Source organism: Panthera tigris, chromosome E1 (genome assembly GCF_018350195.1).
Source record: "Panthera tigris isolate Pti1 chromosome E1, P.tigris_Pti1_mat1.1, whole genome shotgun sequence".
Classification (NCBI taxonomy): domain Eukaryota; kingdom Metazoa; phylum Chordata; class Mammalia; order Carnivora; family Felidae; genus Panthera; species Panthera tigris.
In genome coordinates this window covers 27,494,969-27,516,606 of record NC_056673.1, presented here as the reverse complement: position 1 = coordinate 27,516,606, position 21,638 = coordinate 27,494,969, and the positions used below count along the sequence as shown (strand labels likewise).

Genomic DNA, 21,638 nt, shown 5'->3' with positions numbered 1-21,638 from the left:
GATTTCCATCTCTAACAGCAGGGAGTTGCTATGAATCAGAAAAACAAATATAGAAGTTGTTAATTAAAACCTATACTTAAAATGTTTTTCAGGGGCACCTGGGTGGTTAAGTGTCCACCAGTTAAGTGTCAGACTTCGGCTCAGGTCATGATCTCATGGTTCATGAGTTCAAGCCCCACATCGGGCTCTGTGCTGACAGCTCAGAGTCTGAATCCTGCTTCAGATTCTGTGTCTCCTTCTCTCTCTGACCCTCCCCCACTCACACTCTGTCTCTGTCTCTCAAAAATAAATAAACGTTGAAAAAAAAATTTTTAAGTGTTTTCCAAAAATGAAGGTTTTTTATTTGCTTATACACTTGCCAGATTAGATGTCATGATTAAATTGTACAATGATTAGATTTCATTAAGCAGATTACTAATTACTACATATGCATATGTGTATGTATATAAAGAAAATTCCTGTTGGCATAATTTCCCATATTGAAATATGCTTGGGGATTAACTTTTCCTTTACATTAAAAAAAAACAAAAAACTTACTAACCTATATAACATGTGGATGGAAAATATGGGGAAAGGGAAAGGGACAAGGGAGAGGGCAAATCCAATTAACAAAGACTCAAAGCATTCAAGACCTGATTTGTTTAATGATTGAAAAAGACTACACTCCCATGGCTTTATATATAGTTCAAGGCATTATATAACAGTCTAAAGCATAATTTTATTTTTTAAAAGATTTTATTTTTAAGTAATCTCTACACCCAATGTGGGGCTCAAACTCACAACCCTGAGACCAAGAGTCACATGTTTCACCAACTGAGCCAGCCAGATACCCTTAAAGCATAATTTTAAATAAAAGTTTCTAAAACTTTTAAGTTATCACAGAATTCTAAGAATTATGGGATTTGTGGCTCCAGGGTCACCTCAAGGCAGAATCTTTCAACCTACTGAATGGGAGAAGATATTGCAAAAGACATATCTGATAAAGGATTAATATCCAAAATATGTAAAGAACTGCCATACCTCAACACCCCAAAAAACAAATAATCCAATCAAAAAATGGGCAGAAGACATGAACAGATATTTCTCCAAAGATATATAGATGGCCAACAGACACATGAAAAGATGTTCAACATCACTCATCATCAGGGAAATGCAAATCAAAACCACAGTGAGAGATCAGTTCACACCTGTCAGAATAGCTAAAATAAAAAACTCAAGAAACAGCAAGTTTGGTAAGGACGTAGAGAAAAAGGAACGCTTATGCAGTCTTGGTACGAATGCAAACTGGTGCAGCCACTGTGGAAAATAGTATAGAGGTTCCTCAAAAAGTTAAAATTAGAACTACCTTACGATCCAGTAATTGCACTACTGAATATTTACCCAAAGAATACAAAAACATTAATTCAAGGAGATATATTCACCCTGATGTTTATTGTAGCATTATTTACAATAGCCAAACTATGGAATCAGCCCAAGTGTCCATTGATAAATGAATGGATAAAGAATATGTGATATATATACACATACACACACATACATAATGGAATACTATTGGGCAATTAAAAAGAATGAAATCTAGCCATTTCCAACAATATAGACAGAACTAGAGAGTATCTAGTGAAATAAGCCAGTCAGAGAAAGACAAATACCATATGATTTCACTCATATGTATTATTTAAGAAACAAAAAAAATGAACAAAGGAAAAAGGAAGACAGAGAGAAACCAAAAAACACTTAACCACAGAGAGCAAACAGAGGGGATGTGGGGGGGATAGGTGAAATATGTGAAGGGGATTAAGAGTACCCTTATCTTTATGAGCACTGAGTAATATATGGAACTATTGAATCACTGTATTTTACACCTGAAAGTAATATAAAACTATATGTTAACTACATTGGAACTAAAAAAATATATATATATATTTACTCTAGGAGACTTTTAACTTGTTTATGAAATGGAAATTCTTAAACAGATGTGGTGGTTTTTAATTTGATATTTTAGTTCTGCTTAAAGTTTAACCAGCAGAATCTCAAAGACCATTTAACAATGTTTTCTTTTCAAGACAGCAGTTTTAGCTATGGCTTCCTGTAATACCTTGAGGTCCACTATTTATTAAAATCATCAAAATGGGGCACCTGCGTGGCTCAGTCGGTTAAGTGTGCAACTCTTGATTTCAGCTCAAGTCATGATCTCTCCATTTGTGAGATGGAGTCCCAAGTCGGGCTCTGTGCTGACAGCATTGAGGCTGCTAGGGATTCTCTCTCTACTGCACTTTCCCTCTCTCAAAATAAATAAATAAACTTTTAAAAAATATAAAATAAAATCATCGAACTGTATCAACAATAAGTGGTTCCTGCTTCTAAGTAACTTACATTTTAATAAGATACCAAAGAGGATGCTTCTAATCAATGATATGATAAACTCAGCTAAATTTTCAAAACTGTTTGCAAACCACAATTGTTAAACACAGGTATAACTAAAATTTAAATTCTATAAATGTACCACTAAATAAATTATTAAAAATAAATACATACTAAAAAACCATAACTTCCTAGTTATTTTACTATATATTACTATTATATATGCTCTTGAGATCTATCATATGTACATAGTGAAAATACTGTATCATGTGCTACTACTGTGCATGTCCTCCCAAATCCACTTTCAATGACATCATGCTGGTAGTTTGAAATCGGTCAAGGTGTAAATATTTACACCAGGGAAACTGGCAAATGCTAAAAATCAGGATTTCCCACCTCTTCCTCCCCCTAGCTGCTATGTATACTTACTTCTGCTTTAAAAAGATTTTTTAAAATTCCCACCCCCACCTTGAGTAATGTACCCACATTTCTATTTGAAAAATATTTCAGAAGTTACACAGAATTGTAAACAGACTTTCAAAGACAAGGGGAGGAGGGAATGGGGAGTTATCGTTCAATGGGCACAGAGTTTCAGTTAGGAAAAATGAAGACGTTCTGGAAATGCATGGTGGTAATGGTTATGCAACAATAAGAATGTACTTAATACCACTGAACTGTAAACTTAAAATTGATAAAATGGTAAATTTTGTTATATATATTTTATCACAATTAAAAACTTTTTAAAAGAAAAAGCTTGAAAGTAGAATGGGAAAACAGCTTGAAAGTAGAATGTAATCCTCTATGAAGAATTGAACAGAATATTTTGTGATAATACACAGGGCAAGTATTTACTCATTAGTGAATCAGTGGGCTAGGGAATAAGCAGGGAACAAAAAAGAAAAGGATACCAATGCAATTGTTCAAGATTCACTGATTTGAACTCTTCATTTTATAAATGAAGAAATAGTCTAGGGTGCCTGGGTGGCTCAGTGGGTTATCGCCCAACTTTGGCTCAGGTGATGATCTCACAGTTCTGTTTGTGAGTCCGAGCCCCAGGATGGGGATCTCAGCTGTCAGCACAGAGCCTGCTTCAGATCCTCTATCCCCCAATCTCTCTGCCCCTCCCCTGCTCAGGTGCACACATATGTGTGCTCTCTCTCTCAAAAATAAACATTTAAAAATAAAAAAATCTAAGTGATTTGCCTCTAGTTGTATTTTCATTAGTATGTTTTTTAAGCAGTTGAACCAAAGTCTATATGTGATATACATAACATTAAAGCCAATAAAAGTCACATAGATGGGGGACAAATGTAAAGACTTTACCTAAAGTTAAAGTTTAAAGTTTGGGTTTTTTTCAGTTTCAAATCTATCACGGGTTAGCCTATTAAAAAACTCCCTCTGGGGGCACCTGGATGGCTCAGTTAATTAAGTGTCGGTACTCTTGATTTTGGTTCAGGTCATGATCTCGCAGTTCGTGGGCCCCACCCTGACAGCACAGAGCCTGCTTGGGATTCTCTCTCTCCCTCTCTCTGCCCCTGCCCTGCTCGTGCTTACTTGCTCTCTCAAAATAAATAAACTTAAAAAAAATAATAAATAAATAAAATAAATTTATAAAAATTCCCTCTGAACACAATCTAGTCGTATGGTCCAGGAAAAAGAAAAGGATTGAGATACACGGTACAAGTTCTAACCCTGTTATCCCTAACAAGCTATGTGGCCCTAAGTAAGTCTTCCATCTCTCTGGGTCTCTTCTATTAAATGAGAGTTGGAAATCTAAGGTCCCCTTCAACACTATCATTCTATTATTTCATAATTCTACAAATAAACCCTTTTAATTTATCAAAATGTTAAAATTTAGAAGATAAATTTCCTCCTAAGACATTAAAAATCGACATTTGAGTTTCAGATTTAAGGTTTATATTAAGAATTAGCTTCTACTATTTGTTTTCTTCCTAAACAAAGATGAATGTTGCTTCAGTTTCAGCTACATAGTTTCTGCAACCTGCCCATTGTTCTTCCCAAACACCAAAACCCTATAAGCAATATTGCACTACTCAGAGCTATTTACACAGCAGAGACAATATCGATAGGGTTCTAGGATCTGGTCATAAAAGGAAAACTTTTTAGTCACATGGTAGGAAATTTCCTGACCAATTAATATAGTCTCCAAAATTCATTAGTGTCTGATTAATGGAGCAAATTGATACTGCTAAACATCATTCACTAGCCCTTGTCAGTTTTAAATTAGTCTCTTAAAGCCTTGTAAACAGTGAGGTTACTCTTTACACTCCACCTTAGCCAAAAGGCTGAGAAGCAATGTGAGGTTACTCTTTATTTACCTTTAAGTGATGTTATTCTTAGGAACATTATAATATTTAAAATAAAAAACCAGTGCTTTAAAGAAAAAACACACAAGACATTCATATTTTCAGAAGCCAGTTTTCTTCTAAATCAGAAACAAAAATAAGTGGAAATTTTTATACCCATCCTGAGAGTGATAAATAAAATATGCAATTTAGCTGGGAAAAGTCCATTGAGATCAATATTAAAGCCCCAAAGACAGCCAAATTACATTCTGCCATTTGAATATCCTTGGAAACAGACTGGGACTGTAAGGAAGATACTTAAAAAAATGGAAAAAGGAATAGTTTAGGAAATAACTTTGAATTTTACAATATGCTACAAATTTCATAAACATATAATATTGTTATACTAGTTTTATTATAATTGGCTTAAGGCTTTAAAGTAAATGGCACACTGCATTACATACCACTCAACGGCAAGGAGGAAAGAACTGCAGACCAAGTTAAAAAAACTTCCTTTTACAAACAACCTATAGATTCTTACTACCGCAATAGAGCTCCCTTTTAAAAGGACCAGTGCTGTAAAAAAGCAAACACATCGGCTTATGAGTTTGTCTCAACAGCATCAAATTACAGGAAAAGGAAGAAATACGGCAGTCTTGTCTGAGATGAGAGGAGTTGGTAGAGGTACATTCTAGACTCAGTAGCTAGGCTTAAAAATACATTTTACAGGGGCACCTGGGTAGTGCAGTCGGTTGAGCATCTGACTTCAGCTCGGGTCAGGAGCTCATGGTTCATGAGTTCAAGCTCTGAGCTGTCAGCACAGAGCCTGGAGCCTGCTTCAGATTCTGTCTCCCTCTCTCTCTCTGCCCACCCCCCCCCCCCACTCACTCTCTCTGTCTCTCTCTCAAAAATAAACATTGAAAATTTTTAAAAAAGAAATACATTTAACTTAGAAACATTGTTTAATGGGAGAACTGGGCATTGTAATACTTCCAGATCTAGGTTATATTATCAACCAAAGAATCCAATATTTTTTGTTTTGGGTTGTTTTTTTTTCCCAAAGAATCTAATACTTAATGAATGCACCCCTCTCTCCAATGCAGATTTTGAAACACCTTTATCTACCCTCATTTTCTTTTATTCATGGCTCCAGCTTACCATTTCATTTATTATATTATAATCATTTGCTCAGTAGCATCACCACTTGATGATTTCAATTGTCTTGATGGAAAAAGCCCTGCCTTCCTTTTTATATCCCTGAGTTTTTAATATACAACCAAATGTTCAATGACAAAAAGGAAGATGAAAGAACATTCATTACTTTGAAAGAACAAACAGCGTGGGAACCCAACCACCATCTAAAGCCTATTTTAAGAAGAAATATTTCAAGTTCTCAACAAGTTGAGGGCCACCTCTAATGTATACAAAATCACAATTGTTTTTTGTATATTTCTGCTGGAGACTTGATTATCCAGTCTCTTCCAAATAGAACAAACACATGCCAATGCATGTCTAAAACTGATAAGCACTAATATGCACAAGCACCAAGTTGCAGACATGTTATTTCCAGCAAATAGTAACATCAAAGCAGAAGAAAGTGAGCAGACGCTCCAAGTTCATCAGGTTCCAATATGTAGGCTTATAATTATTACCATTATTATTATTATTATTATTATTACTGCTATTGTACTACCCTACAATTATTAGGGTAGTACACATACGCAAGCCCTTGCCTATAAAAGATTGGTTTTATCAGTTGAAGGTAGTCTATTTAACTTTTTTAAAGCTTTCAGAATCCTAGATTATTTGTGTTATTTGTTCTATGGACACATAATGGACTACAGGGCCAGATTTTCAAAATATATTTAACAAACTTGGTTTAGAAAAACAATAGTCCAAAAGATATACCTACAAAAAAATACCTATTTTACCTATGTCTTAATAGTCATAGAATTGAAGGGTGTTTTTCATTTCGCATATCTGTCTTCTAATAAATTACAATGAACATATATTACATGCATAAAAATTATTTAAAGCAGTTTTTTTTTTTAGAGAGGGAGCACGCACATGAGCAGGGGAGAGGTGCAGAGAGAGAGAGAGAGAGAGAGAGAGAGAATCTTTAAGCAGGCTCCATGCTGAGTGGGGAGCCTAATGCAGGGCTCAATCCTATGACCCTGTGATCATGACCTGAGCCTAAATCAAGACTTGGACACAATCAACTGAGCCACCCAGGTGCCCCAAAAGCAAATTTTTTTTTGCGTTTAAGGGCATTCTGTACTAAGCCACTCTTTACTTAAAGATCATTGGGGTGAGGTACCTGGGTGGCACAGTTGGTCGAGCATCCGACTTCAGCTCAGGTCATGATCTCAGTTTGTGAGTTTGAGCCCTGCGTCAGGCTCTGTGCTGACAGCTTGCTCAGAGCCTGGAGACTGCCTCAGACTCTATGTCTCCCCCTCTCTCTGCCCCTCCCATGTTCATGCTCTGTCTCTCTGTCTCTCTGTCTCTCAATAATAAATAAACGTTAAAAAAAAAAAATCATTGGGTTGAGGACTTCAAGCTGTATTACAAAGCTGTAATCATCAAGACAGTATGGTACTGGCACAAGAAAAGGCACTCAGATCAATGGAACAGAATAGAGAACCCAGAAATGGACCCACAAACATATGGCCAACTCATCTTTGACAAAGCAGGAAAGAATATCCAGTAGAATAAAGACAGTCTCTTCAGCAAGTGGTGCTGGGAAAACTGGACAATGACATGCAGAAAAATAAACCTGGACCACTTTCTTACACCAGACACAAAAATAAACTCAAAATGGATGAAAGACTTAAACCTAAGACAGGAAGACATTAAAACCCTAGAGGAGAAAGCAGGCAAAAACATCTTTGACCTGGCCTCAGCAACTTCTTACTCAACAGGTCTCCAGAGGCAAGGGACAACTAAAACAAAAATGAACTCTTGGGACCTCATCAAAATAAAAAGCTTCTGCACAGCAAAGGAAACAACCAGCAAAACTAAAAGGCAACCAATGGAATGGGAGAGGATATTTACAAACGACATATCAGATAAAGGGTTAGTATCCAAAATCTAAAAAGAACTTATCAAACTCAACACCCAAAAAGCAAATAATCCAGTGAAGAAATGGGCAAAAGACATGAATAGACACTTCTCCAAAGAAGACATCCAGATGGCCAACTGACACATGAAAAAAATGCTCCACATCACTCATTGTCAGGGGAATACAAATGAAAACCACACTGAGGTACCACCTCACACCTGTCAGAATGGCTAACATTAACCACTCAGGCAACAACAGATGTTGGTGAGGATGCAGAGAAAGAGGATTTCTTTTGCACTGCTGGTGGTAATGCAAACTGGTGCAGCCACTCTGGAAAACAGTATGGAGGTTCTTCAAAAAATTAAAAATAGAACTACCCTACAACCCAGCAATTGCACTACTAGGTATTTATCCAAGGGATACAGGTATGCTGTTTCAAAGGGACACATACACCCCAATGTTTATAGCAGCTCTATCAATAATAGCCAAAGTATGGAAAGAACCCAAATATCCACTGATGGATGAATGGATAAAGAAAATGTGGCGCGCGCGCACACACACACACACACACACACACACACACACACACACACTGGAGTATTACTCAACAATGAAAAAGAATGAAATCCTGCCATTCACAACTACGTGGATGGAACTAGAGGGTATTATGCTAAATGAAATTAGTCAGAGAAAGACAAATATCATATGACTTCACTCATATGAGGACTTGAAGATACAAAACAGATGAACATAAGGGAAGGGAAGCAAAAATAATATAAAAACAGGAAGGGGGACAAAAACATAAGAGACTCTTAAATATGGAAAACAGAGGGTACTGGAGGGGTGGGGGGGGGGGGAATGGGCTAAATGGATAAGGGACATTAAGGAATCTACTCCTGGGGCACCTGGGTGGCTCAGCCGGTTGAGCGTCCAACTTCAGCTCAGGTTATGATCTCACGGTTCGTGGGTCCGAACCCCACATCGGGCTCTGTGCTGACAGCTCAAAGCCTGGAGCCTGTTTTGAATTCTATGTCTCCCTCTCTCTCTTTGACCCTCCGCCACTCATGCTGTCTCCCTCTGTCTCAAAAATAAAATAAATAAATAAATAAATAAACATTTAAAAAAAAAAAAGGAATCTACTCCTGAAATCATTGTTGCCCTATATGCTAACTTGGATGTAAATTAAAAAAAATAATAAATCAAATTAAATGGTAAAAAAAAAATCATCAGGGTTGGGGCACCTGGCTAGATCAGTTGGTAGGGTGTGACTCTTGATCTCGGGGTTATAGGTTTGAGCTCCATGTTGGATAGAGATTACTTAAAAAAAAATCTTTATTTTTTTTTTTTCAACGTTTTTTATTTATTTTTGGGACAGAGAGAGACATAGCATGAACGGGGGAAGGGCAGAGAGAGAGGGAGACACAGAATCGGAAACAGGCTCCAGGCTCCGAGCCATCAGCCCAGAGCCCGACGCGGGGCTTGAACTCACGGACCGCGAGATCGTGACCTGGCTGAAGTCGGACGCTTAACCGACTGCGCCACCCAGGCGCCCCCAAAAAAATCTTTATTTAAAAAAAGAAAAGATCATTGGGGTTTCCAATGCCTGTAGAATTGATCCCAACTTTTAGTGTAATTTTTCACAAGATGACAATAACATGCTCTTCATCAGTGCCTCACATCTTACAACCTCAGCCACACTGAATTCATCGTGCCAAATATCCACACTGTTTTTTAAAATCACTGATTTCTGGGGTGCCTGGGTGGCTCAGTCATTCAAGCGTCCAACTCCTGATTTCAAGTGCAACTTGGCTGGAATCTGGTGCTCTAGGTTAGGCTGAGTTTGGTGGCTCTCATTGCAGTTCTATTGCCAGGTGTCTCTCATACTCTTTGAACCAGAAGATAATTCTTCTCATGGAGATAACAGGGTTAGCAAAAATACACAAAGCCTTTCAAATTCAGAGTTGGCACACTGTCCACTCTATCCATATGGCACTGGCCACAGCACATCCAGAAGCAGGGAAATGTACTTTGCCCATCACGAAATCATGCGGACACAGGTACAATCTTCCAGTTACAAAATAAGTAAGTCAGGGGTATGTAATGTACAGTATGGTGACTATAGTTAATATTGTATCGTATGTTCGAAAGTTGATGAGAGTAGATCTTAAAGCCTTGTGAAAAATTTAAATAAGTAAAAAAGTAGAAAAATATATAACTATGTGTGGTAATGGAGTTTAACTAGACTTACTGTGATCATTTCACAATATATACACATACTGAATCACTATTTTGTACATCTGAAGTTAATATAATGATATATGTCAATTATATCTCAACAAAAACCACAATAGAATATGGATCCACAGAAGAGTAAAGAACTGGGGTGAATCATTCACTTTACTAGAATACTACTATTTTCTTTGGGGGAAAGAAAAAACCAGAGTAGGTCACTGTGGTACATGTAAATGATAGACATGGTATTATTACAAGAATATTCAGATAAACATTCCTTTCAGTTATTTTTTTTAGACTTCTCGTTTATGCTATCTTACATGAAATAAACAGGGCAATGAAGCATGTAGAACACAAAAATCCATACACAATGACAGAATCAGAAGTTAAATTTCAAAAAAAAAAAAAAAGTTAAATTTCCCTATAGTTTACCCAAAACCTGAAGTGTATGTATATAAAGATTTGTTTAATTAAAGAACATAGGTTCATGATTACCACAGAACATAAATATATAAAATGTTTAGGAACATAATAAAGAAAAACAGTGTGGTAGAAGTTTTCAACTTAAATTAGCTACAATATTGATATAATGGGTTCTTCATCTCAACCTTACTGCTCCCCTTTTCAACACTGCTGACCCACTGGTAGTTTCCCCCAGTCGGGTAACACCTCTCATCTCTAGCCTTTCACATGCACTGCTTCCTTTGCCTGGAACATTTACCGTTTCCTTCACTGGCTAATACCAGCTCATCGTTGAAGTCTCAGATTAAATTTTACCTCTAACAAGAAGGCTTCCCCAGATTAGGTGCCTCTTTTCTTTTCTTTTTTCTTTTTTTTAATAAATTTTCTCCTCTGCTTTCTTTCCTTTTTTTTTTTAATTTTATTTATTTATGTAATCTCTACAACCAACAACGTGGAGCTCAAACTCACACCCCCAAGATTAAGTGTTGCAGGCTCCTCTGACTGAGACAGCCAGGTGCCCTTAGGTACCTCCTTCCAATGTGCCCCCCATAGAACCTGGTATTTACTTGTCCCATCATGGCATCTGTCTCAATGTATTTAATTTCTCTGTCTCTCAGATAAGTTTCATAATATGTTAATATGTTATACTTTAGTACTAGCCTGCCCTAGTAACACTTACTGAAAGTATGAAGTACTATCATTTACAATTAGGCAGATAAAGTGGAGAAAGGAGGAATTTATAAAAGTTACAAAACTCTCACATTTCCTAACAAAAATAAATTGTTCTAATAATGTAGGCATATTTTACAGTCACTACATGAAAATCTTTTTTTTTTTTTTAAGTTTTTATTTAAGTAATCTCTGCACGCAAAATGGGGCTCAATCATGACCCTGAGATCAAGACTCACCCATTCCTGGGACTGAGCCAGCCAGCCACTCCTTACTAAATGAAAATCTTAGCAAAAACTGAGATTATTTCCTCATTGATAAAATGAGAACAAAAACATTGAGTCAAAGAATCAAGGATTGACTTATTCAAACTTTTAAAGTGTTACATACTGGGGCACCTGGGTGGCTCAGTTGGTTGAACATCCAACTTCGGTTCACGTCATGATCTCTAATTCATGAGTTCGAGCCCCACATCAGGCTCGCTGCTGTCAGCACAGAGCCTGCTTTGGATCCTCTGTCTCTCTCTCTTTATCTCTCTCTCTCTGCCCCTCCCCTGCTTGCGTGCCCAAGCTCACTTACACTGTCTCTCTCGAAAATAAACTTTTTTTAAAAAAAAGAAATCTTTTAAAAAATAAAAAACAAATAAATACATAAATAAAATGTTATATATTGAATTCTCTCACTCTCCCTTTTTCTCTGCTCCTCCTGCTCTCTCTTTTTCTCTCTAAATAAATAAACTTGAAAAAAATTCTAAAATGTTATATATTGAGACAAATTAGAAGTATAACCTTTTTAAAATCTAATTGAAGGGGTGCCTGGGTGGCTCAGTTAAGCATCAATTAATGCTTAATCATTAATCAATTAATGCTCAATTAAGCATCCTACTCTTGATCACAGCTCAGGTTATGATTTCACAGTTCATGGGTTCAAGAGCCAAGTTGGGCTCTGAGCTGACATCAAGGAGCCTGCTTGGGATTCTCTCTCTCTCTCAAAATACATAAACTTAAAAAAAAAAAAAAAAGCCTAATTAAGAATAAATTTGGTGGCTCCTGAGTGGCTCAGTCAGTTAAGTGTCCAGCTTCTACTCAGGTCATGATATCTCACCATTCGAGGTCATGATCTTGCGGTTCATGGGTTCGAGCCCCATGCCAGGCTCTGTGCTGACAGCTCAGAGCCTGGAGCCTGCTTCGGATTCTGTGTCTCCCTCTCCCTCTGCCCCTGCCCTGTTCATGCTTTCTCTCTCTCTCTCTCAAAAATAAATAAACAAAAAAATATTTTTTTAAAGAATAAATTTTATTTATCGGAGATATTAATATTGAAACTTTGTATTATATTTGGGTAACAAATGTAAAATTTTTTTGTTTTAAAACTTTTACTTTGCTCCAAGGAAGAAGAAAACTTCCCACTTGATTTTAAATGGGTTCATACGTATGACCTCTCATACCCTATTCTTTAAATCAAAGATGTGTTCACATCAAAAATACAGTTTAAGAGGCGTCTGAGTGGCTCAGTTGGTTAAGAGCCCAACTCTAGATTTCAGCTCGGTCATGATCTCGCCATTCATGAGTTCAAGTCATGCATTGGGTGAACTCAGCTGAGCTTGAGCCCAGCTTCAGGTGAGCTTGAGCCCTGCTTCAGGTGAACATGAGTCCCACTTAGGGTGAGGCCCACTTCTCTTTCTCGCTCTCTCTCCCTCTGCCCCTCATGGGATTCTCTCTGTCTTTCCCTCTCTCTCTGCCCCTTGCTCACTTTCACCCTCCCTCTCTCAAAAACAAACAAACAAACAAAAAAAAAAAAAATGGGGATGCCTGGTGGCTCAGTTGGTTAAGCATCTGACTTTGGCTCAGGTCATGATCTCATGGCTCATGGGTTCCAGCCCCATGTCAGGCTCTGTGCTGACAGTTCAGAGCCTGGAGCCTGCTTCAGATTCAGATTCTGTGTCTCTGTCTCTGTCTGCCCCTACCCTGCTTGCTCTCTCTCTCTCTCTCTCTCTCAAAAATAAATAAAAACATTAAAATAAATTTTTTTAATGAATAAACATTTTAAATAAATAAATGAATGAATGAATGAATGCCAAAGAAGAAAACAGCCACACTGGAGGCAAGGGAGGTAACTCAAAGACTTTATATACAAAATTTGGGAATAAAATGGTTTTATCAAAAGCAGTCATGTTCTTCATCCCCTACCAAATGATGTCCAAATGATGCCTAATAATATCTCAACTATCTTTCTTCCCTCTTGCATCCATTCTTCCAGCTTTTAAGGACATTTGTTTAACAAATAGCTTACTTTTTTCTGAAATTCAATTTATTTGCAATACACATTATAACAGTTTTGGTCTATTTTTATGATCTAGAGCACTAATAGAAGTCACAATCCACAGGTTATGAAAAACTTATAAACAAGACCTATACACTGAAAACTAAAAAACACTGTTGAGAATTATTTTTTAGAGAATGAGAGAGAGAGAGAGAGAGAGAGAGCACGTGCAGGTGCAAACAGGGGAGGTGCAGAGGGAGACGAAGAGCAAGATTCCCAAGCAGGCTCTGCACTGGCAGTGCAGAGCCCAACCAGGCTCAATCTCATGATCATGAGTTCATGACCTGACCCAAAATCAGGAGTCAGATAGATGCCCAACTGACCAAGTCAACCAGGTACCCCAGAGAGAAATTTTAAAAGATCTAATAAATGGAGAGATAATGTTAATTAATCAGAAAATTCATTATTCTTAAAATATCAAATCTCCCCCAAATTATTCTTTAAATTCAACATAATCAAAATCCCAGCAGGCTTTTTTGGTAGAAATTGACAAAAAACAAAACAAAACAAAACAAAAAACTTATTTGAAATGCAAAATAATTTAAAATTTTTAGAAAACAAGAGCAAAGTCTGAGGCATTATATTAGATGATTTCAAGACTTACTATAAAGCTACAGCAATCATGACAGTATGATATGACATTAAGGAACAAAATAGTTCAAAAATAAGTAAACCAACCCATACACACTTGTACAAAGGAGCTAAGGTAATTCAATGGGGAAATGATAATCTTTTCAACAAAGAACAAGGGAATATCCATATGGAAAAATAAATTAAAAAAAAGAACTTCTACTCTCACTTTATACCACATACAAAAATTAACTCTAAATGGACAGAGATCTAAATGTGAAACTTAGGGGCACCTGGATGGCTCAGTTGGTTAAATGTCCCACTCTTCACTTTGGCTCAGGTCACGATCTCACAGTTTGTGGGTTCAAGCCCCATATCCTGCTCTGTGCTGACAGTGTGGAGGCTGCTTGGGATTCTATCTCAGTTTCTTACTGCCCATTCCCCACTCAGGAACTCTGTCTCTCTCTCTCAAAATAAACTTTTAAAAAAAGTAAATGGCACCGGGGTGGCTCAGTCAGTTAAGCGTCTGACTTCGGCTCAGGTCATGATCTTATGGCTTGTGTGTTCAAGCCCCATGTTGGGCTCTGTGCTGACAGCTCAGAGCCTGGAGCCTGCTTTGGATTCTGTGTCTCCCTCTCTCTCTGCCCCTCCCCCACTCACACTCTGTCTGTCTCTCTTTCTCTCAAAAAGACAGGTAAACATTAATAAATAAATACAAATAGTTAAATGTAAAAACTAAAACTACAGATAAAAAAGAAACATTTGTGACCTTGAGTTAGGCAAAGATTTGTGAGATAGAACACAGAAACCATAATCCATAGAAGAATAAATGTGTAAATTGGACTTCATCAAAATTTTTTATGTGAGAGGGTAAATAACAGAGAAAATTAAAGGGCTCTCATAATAATTAAAAAGACAAACATTTCAATTTGAAAACTGACTCAAAGATTTCAACAGATATTTCACTAGAGAAGATATATCAACTGCAAACAAGCACATGAAAAGATGTTCAATATCATTAGCCATTCTGGAAATGCAAATTTAAACTAATGAGATACCACTACACAACTACTAGAATAGCTAAAATGAAGAAGACTGACAATACCAAGATACCAAATGTTGGTAAAGATGTGGTGAAACTGGAACCCTAAATCACAGCTTTGGTAAAGATTTCAGCAATTTCTTATGAGATGAAGCATATACTTTATCACACTACCCCAGAGAAACAAAAACATTACGTCCAAACATTACAAAAAACATTATGTCCAAAGACTTATACCACAATATATAAATACCACAACAACTTTATTCATAATAGGCAAAACCTACAAACATCCCAAAATCCATAATCTAGTAAATGGATAAACAATTTGTAAATCTATAGCAATGGAATACTACGCAGCAATGAAAATGATCCAACTACTAATATGTACAACAACATGGATGAATCTTATTGTGTTAAGTGCAAGAAGCCAGGCACAAAAAACTGCAAGTTATAAATGATTCAACTTATGTGAATTTCTAGAAAAGGCAAAACTAGAGATCAATGATTGTCAGAAAGTTTGAGGGGAGGAGGTTGACTACAAAGGGGCAGGAAATGTCAGGTGATAGAAATGTTCTTTCTGTACTGTCTGTGGTGGTGGTTACATGACTGTTCACATTTGTCAAAACTCATCAAATTGTACAACTAAATTTGGAAAGTTTTATTGTATGTAAGTTATATCTCAAAATCAATTACAAAAAAAGTAATGAATGTATACTTTATTATATTTCATTATTGCAAAAAAGAACTTTAAAACAAGCATTCTCAAGTTTTAAATTCAAGTACAAACTACATAGTACACAAAATTAATACCCAATAAGATTCGGGGCAAGTTATCATATGAAATATACAGCAGAGATTGTTTTCATCACTTACTAATTCACCTTAAAACTCAAAAAAAAAAAAAAAAAAAGATTTGCCAGAACCTATCCAAATCTGTGATAGAAAGAAGCAAAATACAAAGAACTACTCATTTAAACAAGCCATAACAACTCTAGCTATAATAAGTATTATGTCAGTGTGTTTCATAATGCATTATGACAGTGAGCTTTTAGTTAAAAAAATTTTTTTCTTCAAGTTATGACTTTCTAAAACATACACTTTGGGTAATAAAATTATATACTTTTTAGTAACAAAGGTTGTAATAAATTACTCACAGATAATGAAGAAAGATGTAAGGCAAGAATCAAAATTCTGGTGTGCATTCTGCTTTCAGATGCTTTGACAATACTATTGCACTGCTAGCTGTAAAGTACAGTAGTGCAATAAAGTCAGAGCATTCGTTAGCAGAAATTGGTAGGAAAGGAACACAAAAGCATCTTGCATCAGTTGAAGCTTCAGTGTGAAAAGAATTTAAAGAAGGGCTGCTATTTTGTACAGAAGACACCCCAAACCTAAGAATATGTATATCAATGTTAAAAAGAATTGAATCTAAATATCAAAATACTAGTTTTCTGATGACTGACCTATGATTAATATTCAACAGAAATCTGTAGAAAGGAATTGTGTAAATACGTCCTAAGCTTTAGAAGTTATTAACATGGGTATTGTTGAAACGTTAGGACTGGTATTAACAAAACCAGTTATAATTACTACCAAAGCAAAGTTGTGAAAAAGATTACTGTTCTTGAGACCTGTTGGTTAGCTCCCCATAGCAAATGATTAAGAATATCAGAGAAAACAGGGGCACCTGGGTGGCTCAGTCAGTTGAGCGTCCAGCTTTTAACTTTGGCTTGGGTCATGATCTCACTGTTTGTGGGTTCAAAGCCACATTGGGCTTTGTGCTGGCAGTGTGGAGCCTGCTTGGGAGTCTCTCTTTCTCCCTCTCTCTGCCCCAGTCCTGCTCATGTGCTCTCTCTCTAAATAAAGAAACAAACAAACAAACAAACTTAAAAAAAAGAAGAATATCAGAGAAAACAAATGAAAAGTAAAATAAGTTTCTCAATCTCTAAATACCCAATCTATGTTTCTTGAATCTAAACTACATTACATACTAAAAAGCTATAACTGGGGCGCCTAGGTGGCTCAGTCGGTTAAGCGGCCGACTTCAGCTCAGGTCATGATCTCGTGATCCATGAGTTCGAGCCCCGTGTGGGGCTCTGTGCTGACAGCTCAGAGCCTGGAGCCTATTTCAGATTCTGTGTCTCCCTCTCTCTGACCCTCCCCTGTTCATGCTCTGTCTCTCTCTGTCTCAAAAATAAATAAACGTTAAAAAAAATTTTTTTAAATAAAAAAAAAAGAAATAAAAAGCTATAACCATCTTATGGCTTTTTATCTCAAGAGTTTACAGATTTCCAGGGAATTAACGTCTCCTAAACAAGACTTCCTAATAGAATACTATGGAAGGGGATTTTAAAATTTCAGTTAACCCCTGGGGTGCCTGGGTGGCTCAGCCAGTTAAGCATCTGAATCTTAATTTCAGCTTAAGTCATGATCTCACAGTTCATGGAATCAAGCCTGGAGTTGGGCTGCACCCTGAAAGCACAGAGCCTGTTGGCAATTCTCTCTCTCTCTCTCTCTCTCTCTGCCCCTTCCCCACTTGTGCACATGTACACACATGCTCTGTCTTTCTAAAGCAATAAATAAACTTTAAAAAAATATATAAATAGTGCCGTCTGGGTGGCTCAGTTGGTTGAGTGTCCAACTCTTGATTTCAGCTCTGGTCATGAGCCCGGGGTCATGGGATCAAGCCCGTCAGGTTCTATGCTGAGCGTGGAGCATGTTTGAGATTTTCTCTCTCTCTTTCTCCCCACCCCCTCTGCCCCTCTCCCCTGCACTCTCTGTCCGTAAAATTAAAAATAACGTATTTTTATAAATCAATCAATCAATAAATAAAATTTCAGTTAGCCCCTAAAGATCTTAAATACAGGAAATCATCTCCATTTCCTTCCAACAGAAAAATCAAGGAGAAAATAATATATGGTACAGGAGGAGGTTCTGAAATTTTAAGAATCCGGTTTTCTTGGATTCAAGCCAATTATCACCATCCTATCCTTTTAACTGGTAAGACACCATTCAAAAGTCAGATGTAAGCCCAGAAATAGAAATATTATGATAGTATAACATTGTACTTTTGTGCACAATGGTACCACAAAAGAACAGTGGACAAATATCACTCAATCAGTACGTGAAAGGGAAAAAGAGAACAAAGATAACACTACAATGAGTTTATTCCTCCATTAATAATGTTGATTGATGCAAAAATACTTTCCATTGTCACTAATCTTTCTTTAAATCAGCTACTTGGTTAGATTGAACCTCCTAATTTGAGTTAGAAATGAACTCAAATTCAGGACAACTGGAACATGAATGACTAGACCTCAAATCCTAGGCCATACAACTCACGTATTAGAACAGTTCAACTCTGCTAGCCAAGGATCAAGTTTTAAGGAAAGTATTCATAAATAAATAAATAGAAGTATTTAAGAGTGAAATGTTTAATTTTCTGAATTAGAAATTAATCCAAATGAGAAAAATATGAAATATTTTTAAAATAAGAGGATCAGGCTATCTACAAAGTGAGAATACTTTATTTTCAAAGTTCAATAATACGCATTCTCTTTCACTTACTAAATTTTCTTTTCTTTTTATAAATTTTTTTTAATATTTATTTTTTGAAAGAGAAAGAGTGAGTGGGGGAGGGGCAGAGAGAGAGGGAGATACAGAATCTGAAGCAGGCTCCAGGCTCCTTAGCTGTCAGCACAGAGCCAGAGGTGGGGCTCCAACCCAGAACCATTAGATCATGCCCTGAGCCAAACTCAGATGCTTAACTGACTGAGCCACCCAGGGGCCCCTGATTTAATAAATTTTCAAAATTAGTTCCTCAACAAATCCTTTATTCAAGTAAGGTAGAACCAAAACTCAGAGGATTGTACAGGAAATCATTTCTTTCTAATCTTAGAAAATAAACCAGTTCATAGATATAGCACATGGCAAATCTGAAGATGAGATGCACCATCTTTTACTATTCAATCAATAAAAAGCAGTGATAACAAAACTGTAATAGTTCAAATACATTTTTTAAACTCTAACAATTATGGAAACAAACTAATAACTGGAAGTGGGGGGAGGGGAAGGCTACCACTAGGTTACTTGCAAGTAATTTAAGAAGACCTGCTTTCTTCTCTTCACCTCTTAAAAAGAATTTTTAAAAACTACCCAATCATTCAAACACTTAAAAGTTTAAGAGCCTGGCTACCTCATAGTTTTCTAAAATCTACTTTTTTCAAGATGTACACTTAATCATTTTCCCCTTAAATTGTGTTCAATCTAAACATTTAAAAAGGAAAAAGAGGGGGCGCCTGGGTGGCTCAGTGGGATAAGCGTCGGACTTCAGCTGAAGTCACGATCTCACAGTTTGAGAGTTAGAGCCCCATGTGCTGACAGCTCGGAGCCTGGAGCCTGCTTGGGATTCTGTCTCCCTCCCTCTCTGCCCCTCCCCCGCTCATTCCCTCTCTCTCCCTCTCTCTCTCTCTCTCTCTCTCTCTCTCGCTCTCTCTCTCTCTCAAAAAAAAAATAATAATAATTAAATAAATAAAAATTGTGTTCAATCTAAAAAAAAAAGTCCTGTGAGAATACTGACTCTCATGCAGTCAAAAAAACCTTAATTGGTACCTCAAAAATAAACAGTCAACTTAAGGGAGGAGGAAAACTGTTAAAAGCAGAATTAGTATCATTTAGCATCTTACAATTAGGCAGAAATCTCCATCTGGAGGGAGAAATTCAGAATGGGTAAAAGGGCAAGATGGTGTTAAACATTTATGCCGGTTGACAGAGTCAAACTAGGATACTTGACATATTTTTGGTTCTTTTGTTGGTTTAAAGGCATTTCATGATTAAAAAAACCAAAACTCTGAACTGAAAGTTCATTATTACAGGTTTGGAAAGCGGCAAAAACTTCTTCCTTCTTCACTGCTATTCCCTCCCACCCCATTCCCCCCTACTCCCACAAAGAAAATTAAAACTCAAAATTGTTAGACTCAACTGTAAAACTTCAAGTCGAATTTGTATGGGATAGCCGCTACAATTCATTAATACATCAGGAGAAAATAATACGATATATCAAGCTCTCACATTTTCTGGAGGTGGGAATCAGGGTATGGTACTCAGTTTCTTCCAGGATCACTACAAGTGTAGATGCTAAGTGACCTAAGGTTCAACTTGGAGAGAGCAACGCTGACACAAATGATATCTAAATTGTAATGCCAGGGTATGGGAGGGCGGGGGAGGGGGACGGGCGGTTTGAGACGGAGAGTAAAGATTTGAGCTTTTTGAATTAATTGTTATTTTTCTTTAACAAAAAACCGACAGGAGCTCAATGATGGGCGCGTCCTCCAAATTCCTCATTTTAAAGAAAGCCAGCCCAATTCAAACATAGTAATGCAGGGACGGGGTAAGGGCTGAAGATAGAACAAGGGGAACTAAGAAGAAAAAAGCGCGGGCGATCTAGCTGGTAGTCTAAGAATGGGAGAGAGGGAATAAAGAGAACAAGTCAGTAAAGGATCCATAGAAAAAAACTAGGACAGCCCTTCAGCTTGGCGCCCCGGAGCAGGCCAAGCAGCCGCCTGAATCCTTTCCAATTATTCGCCCGCGCCCCCTACTTTCATAAATGAATGAAACTCGGCAACTCGAAAGCAGGGTACCTTCCTTGTCCCAATTCCTCCCGCGCTCCAAGAAAGGAGCTCGAGGTTCAGGTCCCCATCGCTCACACCTTTCCCCCACCCAAGGGCTACCACCTTCGATCCAAACATATATTGGCCTTGGAGCTTCCTCGACCGCTAAGAAGTTGTACACGCGAGTCTAGAACCTTTCTCAGACTTTCTCAACCCGCCTTGAAGAACGTGAACGGCTCTGCCCTAATGGGATTTCTCTCCGCCCCCCTCGGTTTATTCCCCACCTCACCTTCCATCCCCCTTTCTTTGAGTGTGAACGACCTCTCCCCTTCTTGGAGCGGTTAGGGTCTTTTGGGGAGAAATGCAAAAAACGCTGCCTGCACGAGCCACAGTTCCTTGAGGGGCGGAAAGGTTAGGGCACGGAACAAGGAATTCCAAAGGCCCAGCTACCTCAGCATCTCCCGCCATTTCCCTCACGAGTTTCCCGGATGTAACCCCTTCCCCCGCGGCGGTTAAAAGAGACCAGGCGGCTGCAACTCCCTTTGATACAAGAGGAGGGAACTTGAATCTGGTCCAGCTTCTGCCGCCCAGGGTTTCAGGCGACTCGAAATTGCATCCCACCTTGGAGGCCATCCGAGAGAAATAAGCTACCCAGTAGATCTCCTTTATTTTACACTCACCATCAGTTCCAGCTTATCGACCTCCGCCTCCATGTTGAATAGTTGACATTCCTCAGACCGCGGCAGTGCTTAAGCCGCAAACCGTGCTAGCACTGAGAGTGCCTATTGGACAGCTGTCACTCAACGTCTCACGCTCATTGGTTCCCCTTCTTCACTGGTGCCCGCCCATTGGCGACTAAGTAACGCCCCTCCACATGAAACACCTTCTCCAGTTGGACAAAGACACAAAACGCCGCAGGAGGATTGGCTGCTGTATATACATATTTTTTTCCATTGGCTGCACGCTCATCTCTACTTTCAATTTCATAGCTAGGGCTCCGCAGAGAA

At 37.7% G+C, this 21,638-nt stretch overlaps 1 protein-coding gene across 4 annotated transcripts in view; it reads right to left on the bottom strand.

The window, feature by feature from the left end:
• SKA2 (spindle and kinetochore associated complex subunit 2) overlaps positions 1–21,474 on the bottom strand; it is a 49,141-nt gene extending 27,667 nt beyond the window's left edge. For 2 of the 4 annotated variants that reach the window (XM_042967381.1, XM_042967380.1), the window contains exon 1: positions 20,921–21,281. In XM_042967381.1, the coding sequence (XP_042823315.1) occupies positions 20,921–21,264 (344 nt within the window). In that variant the 5' untranslated portion in view covers positions 21,265–21,281. Of the gene's footprint in view, positions 1–20,920; positions 21,282–21,311 lie in introns of those variants that run through there. The other 2 variants (XM_042967382.1, XM_015539557.2) reach the window with 2 other exon arrangements.
• Between the last annotated feature and the right edge of the window lie 164 nt (positions 21,475–21,638).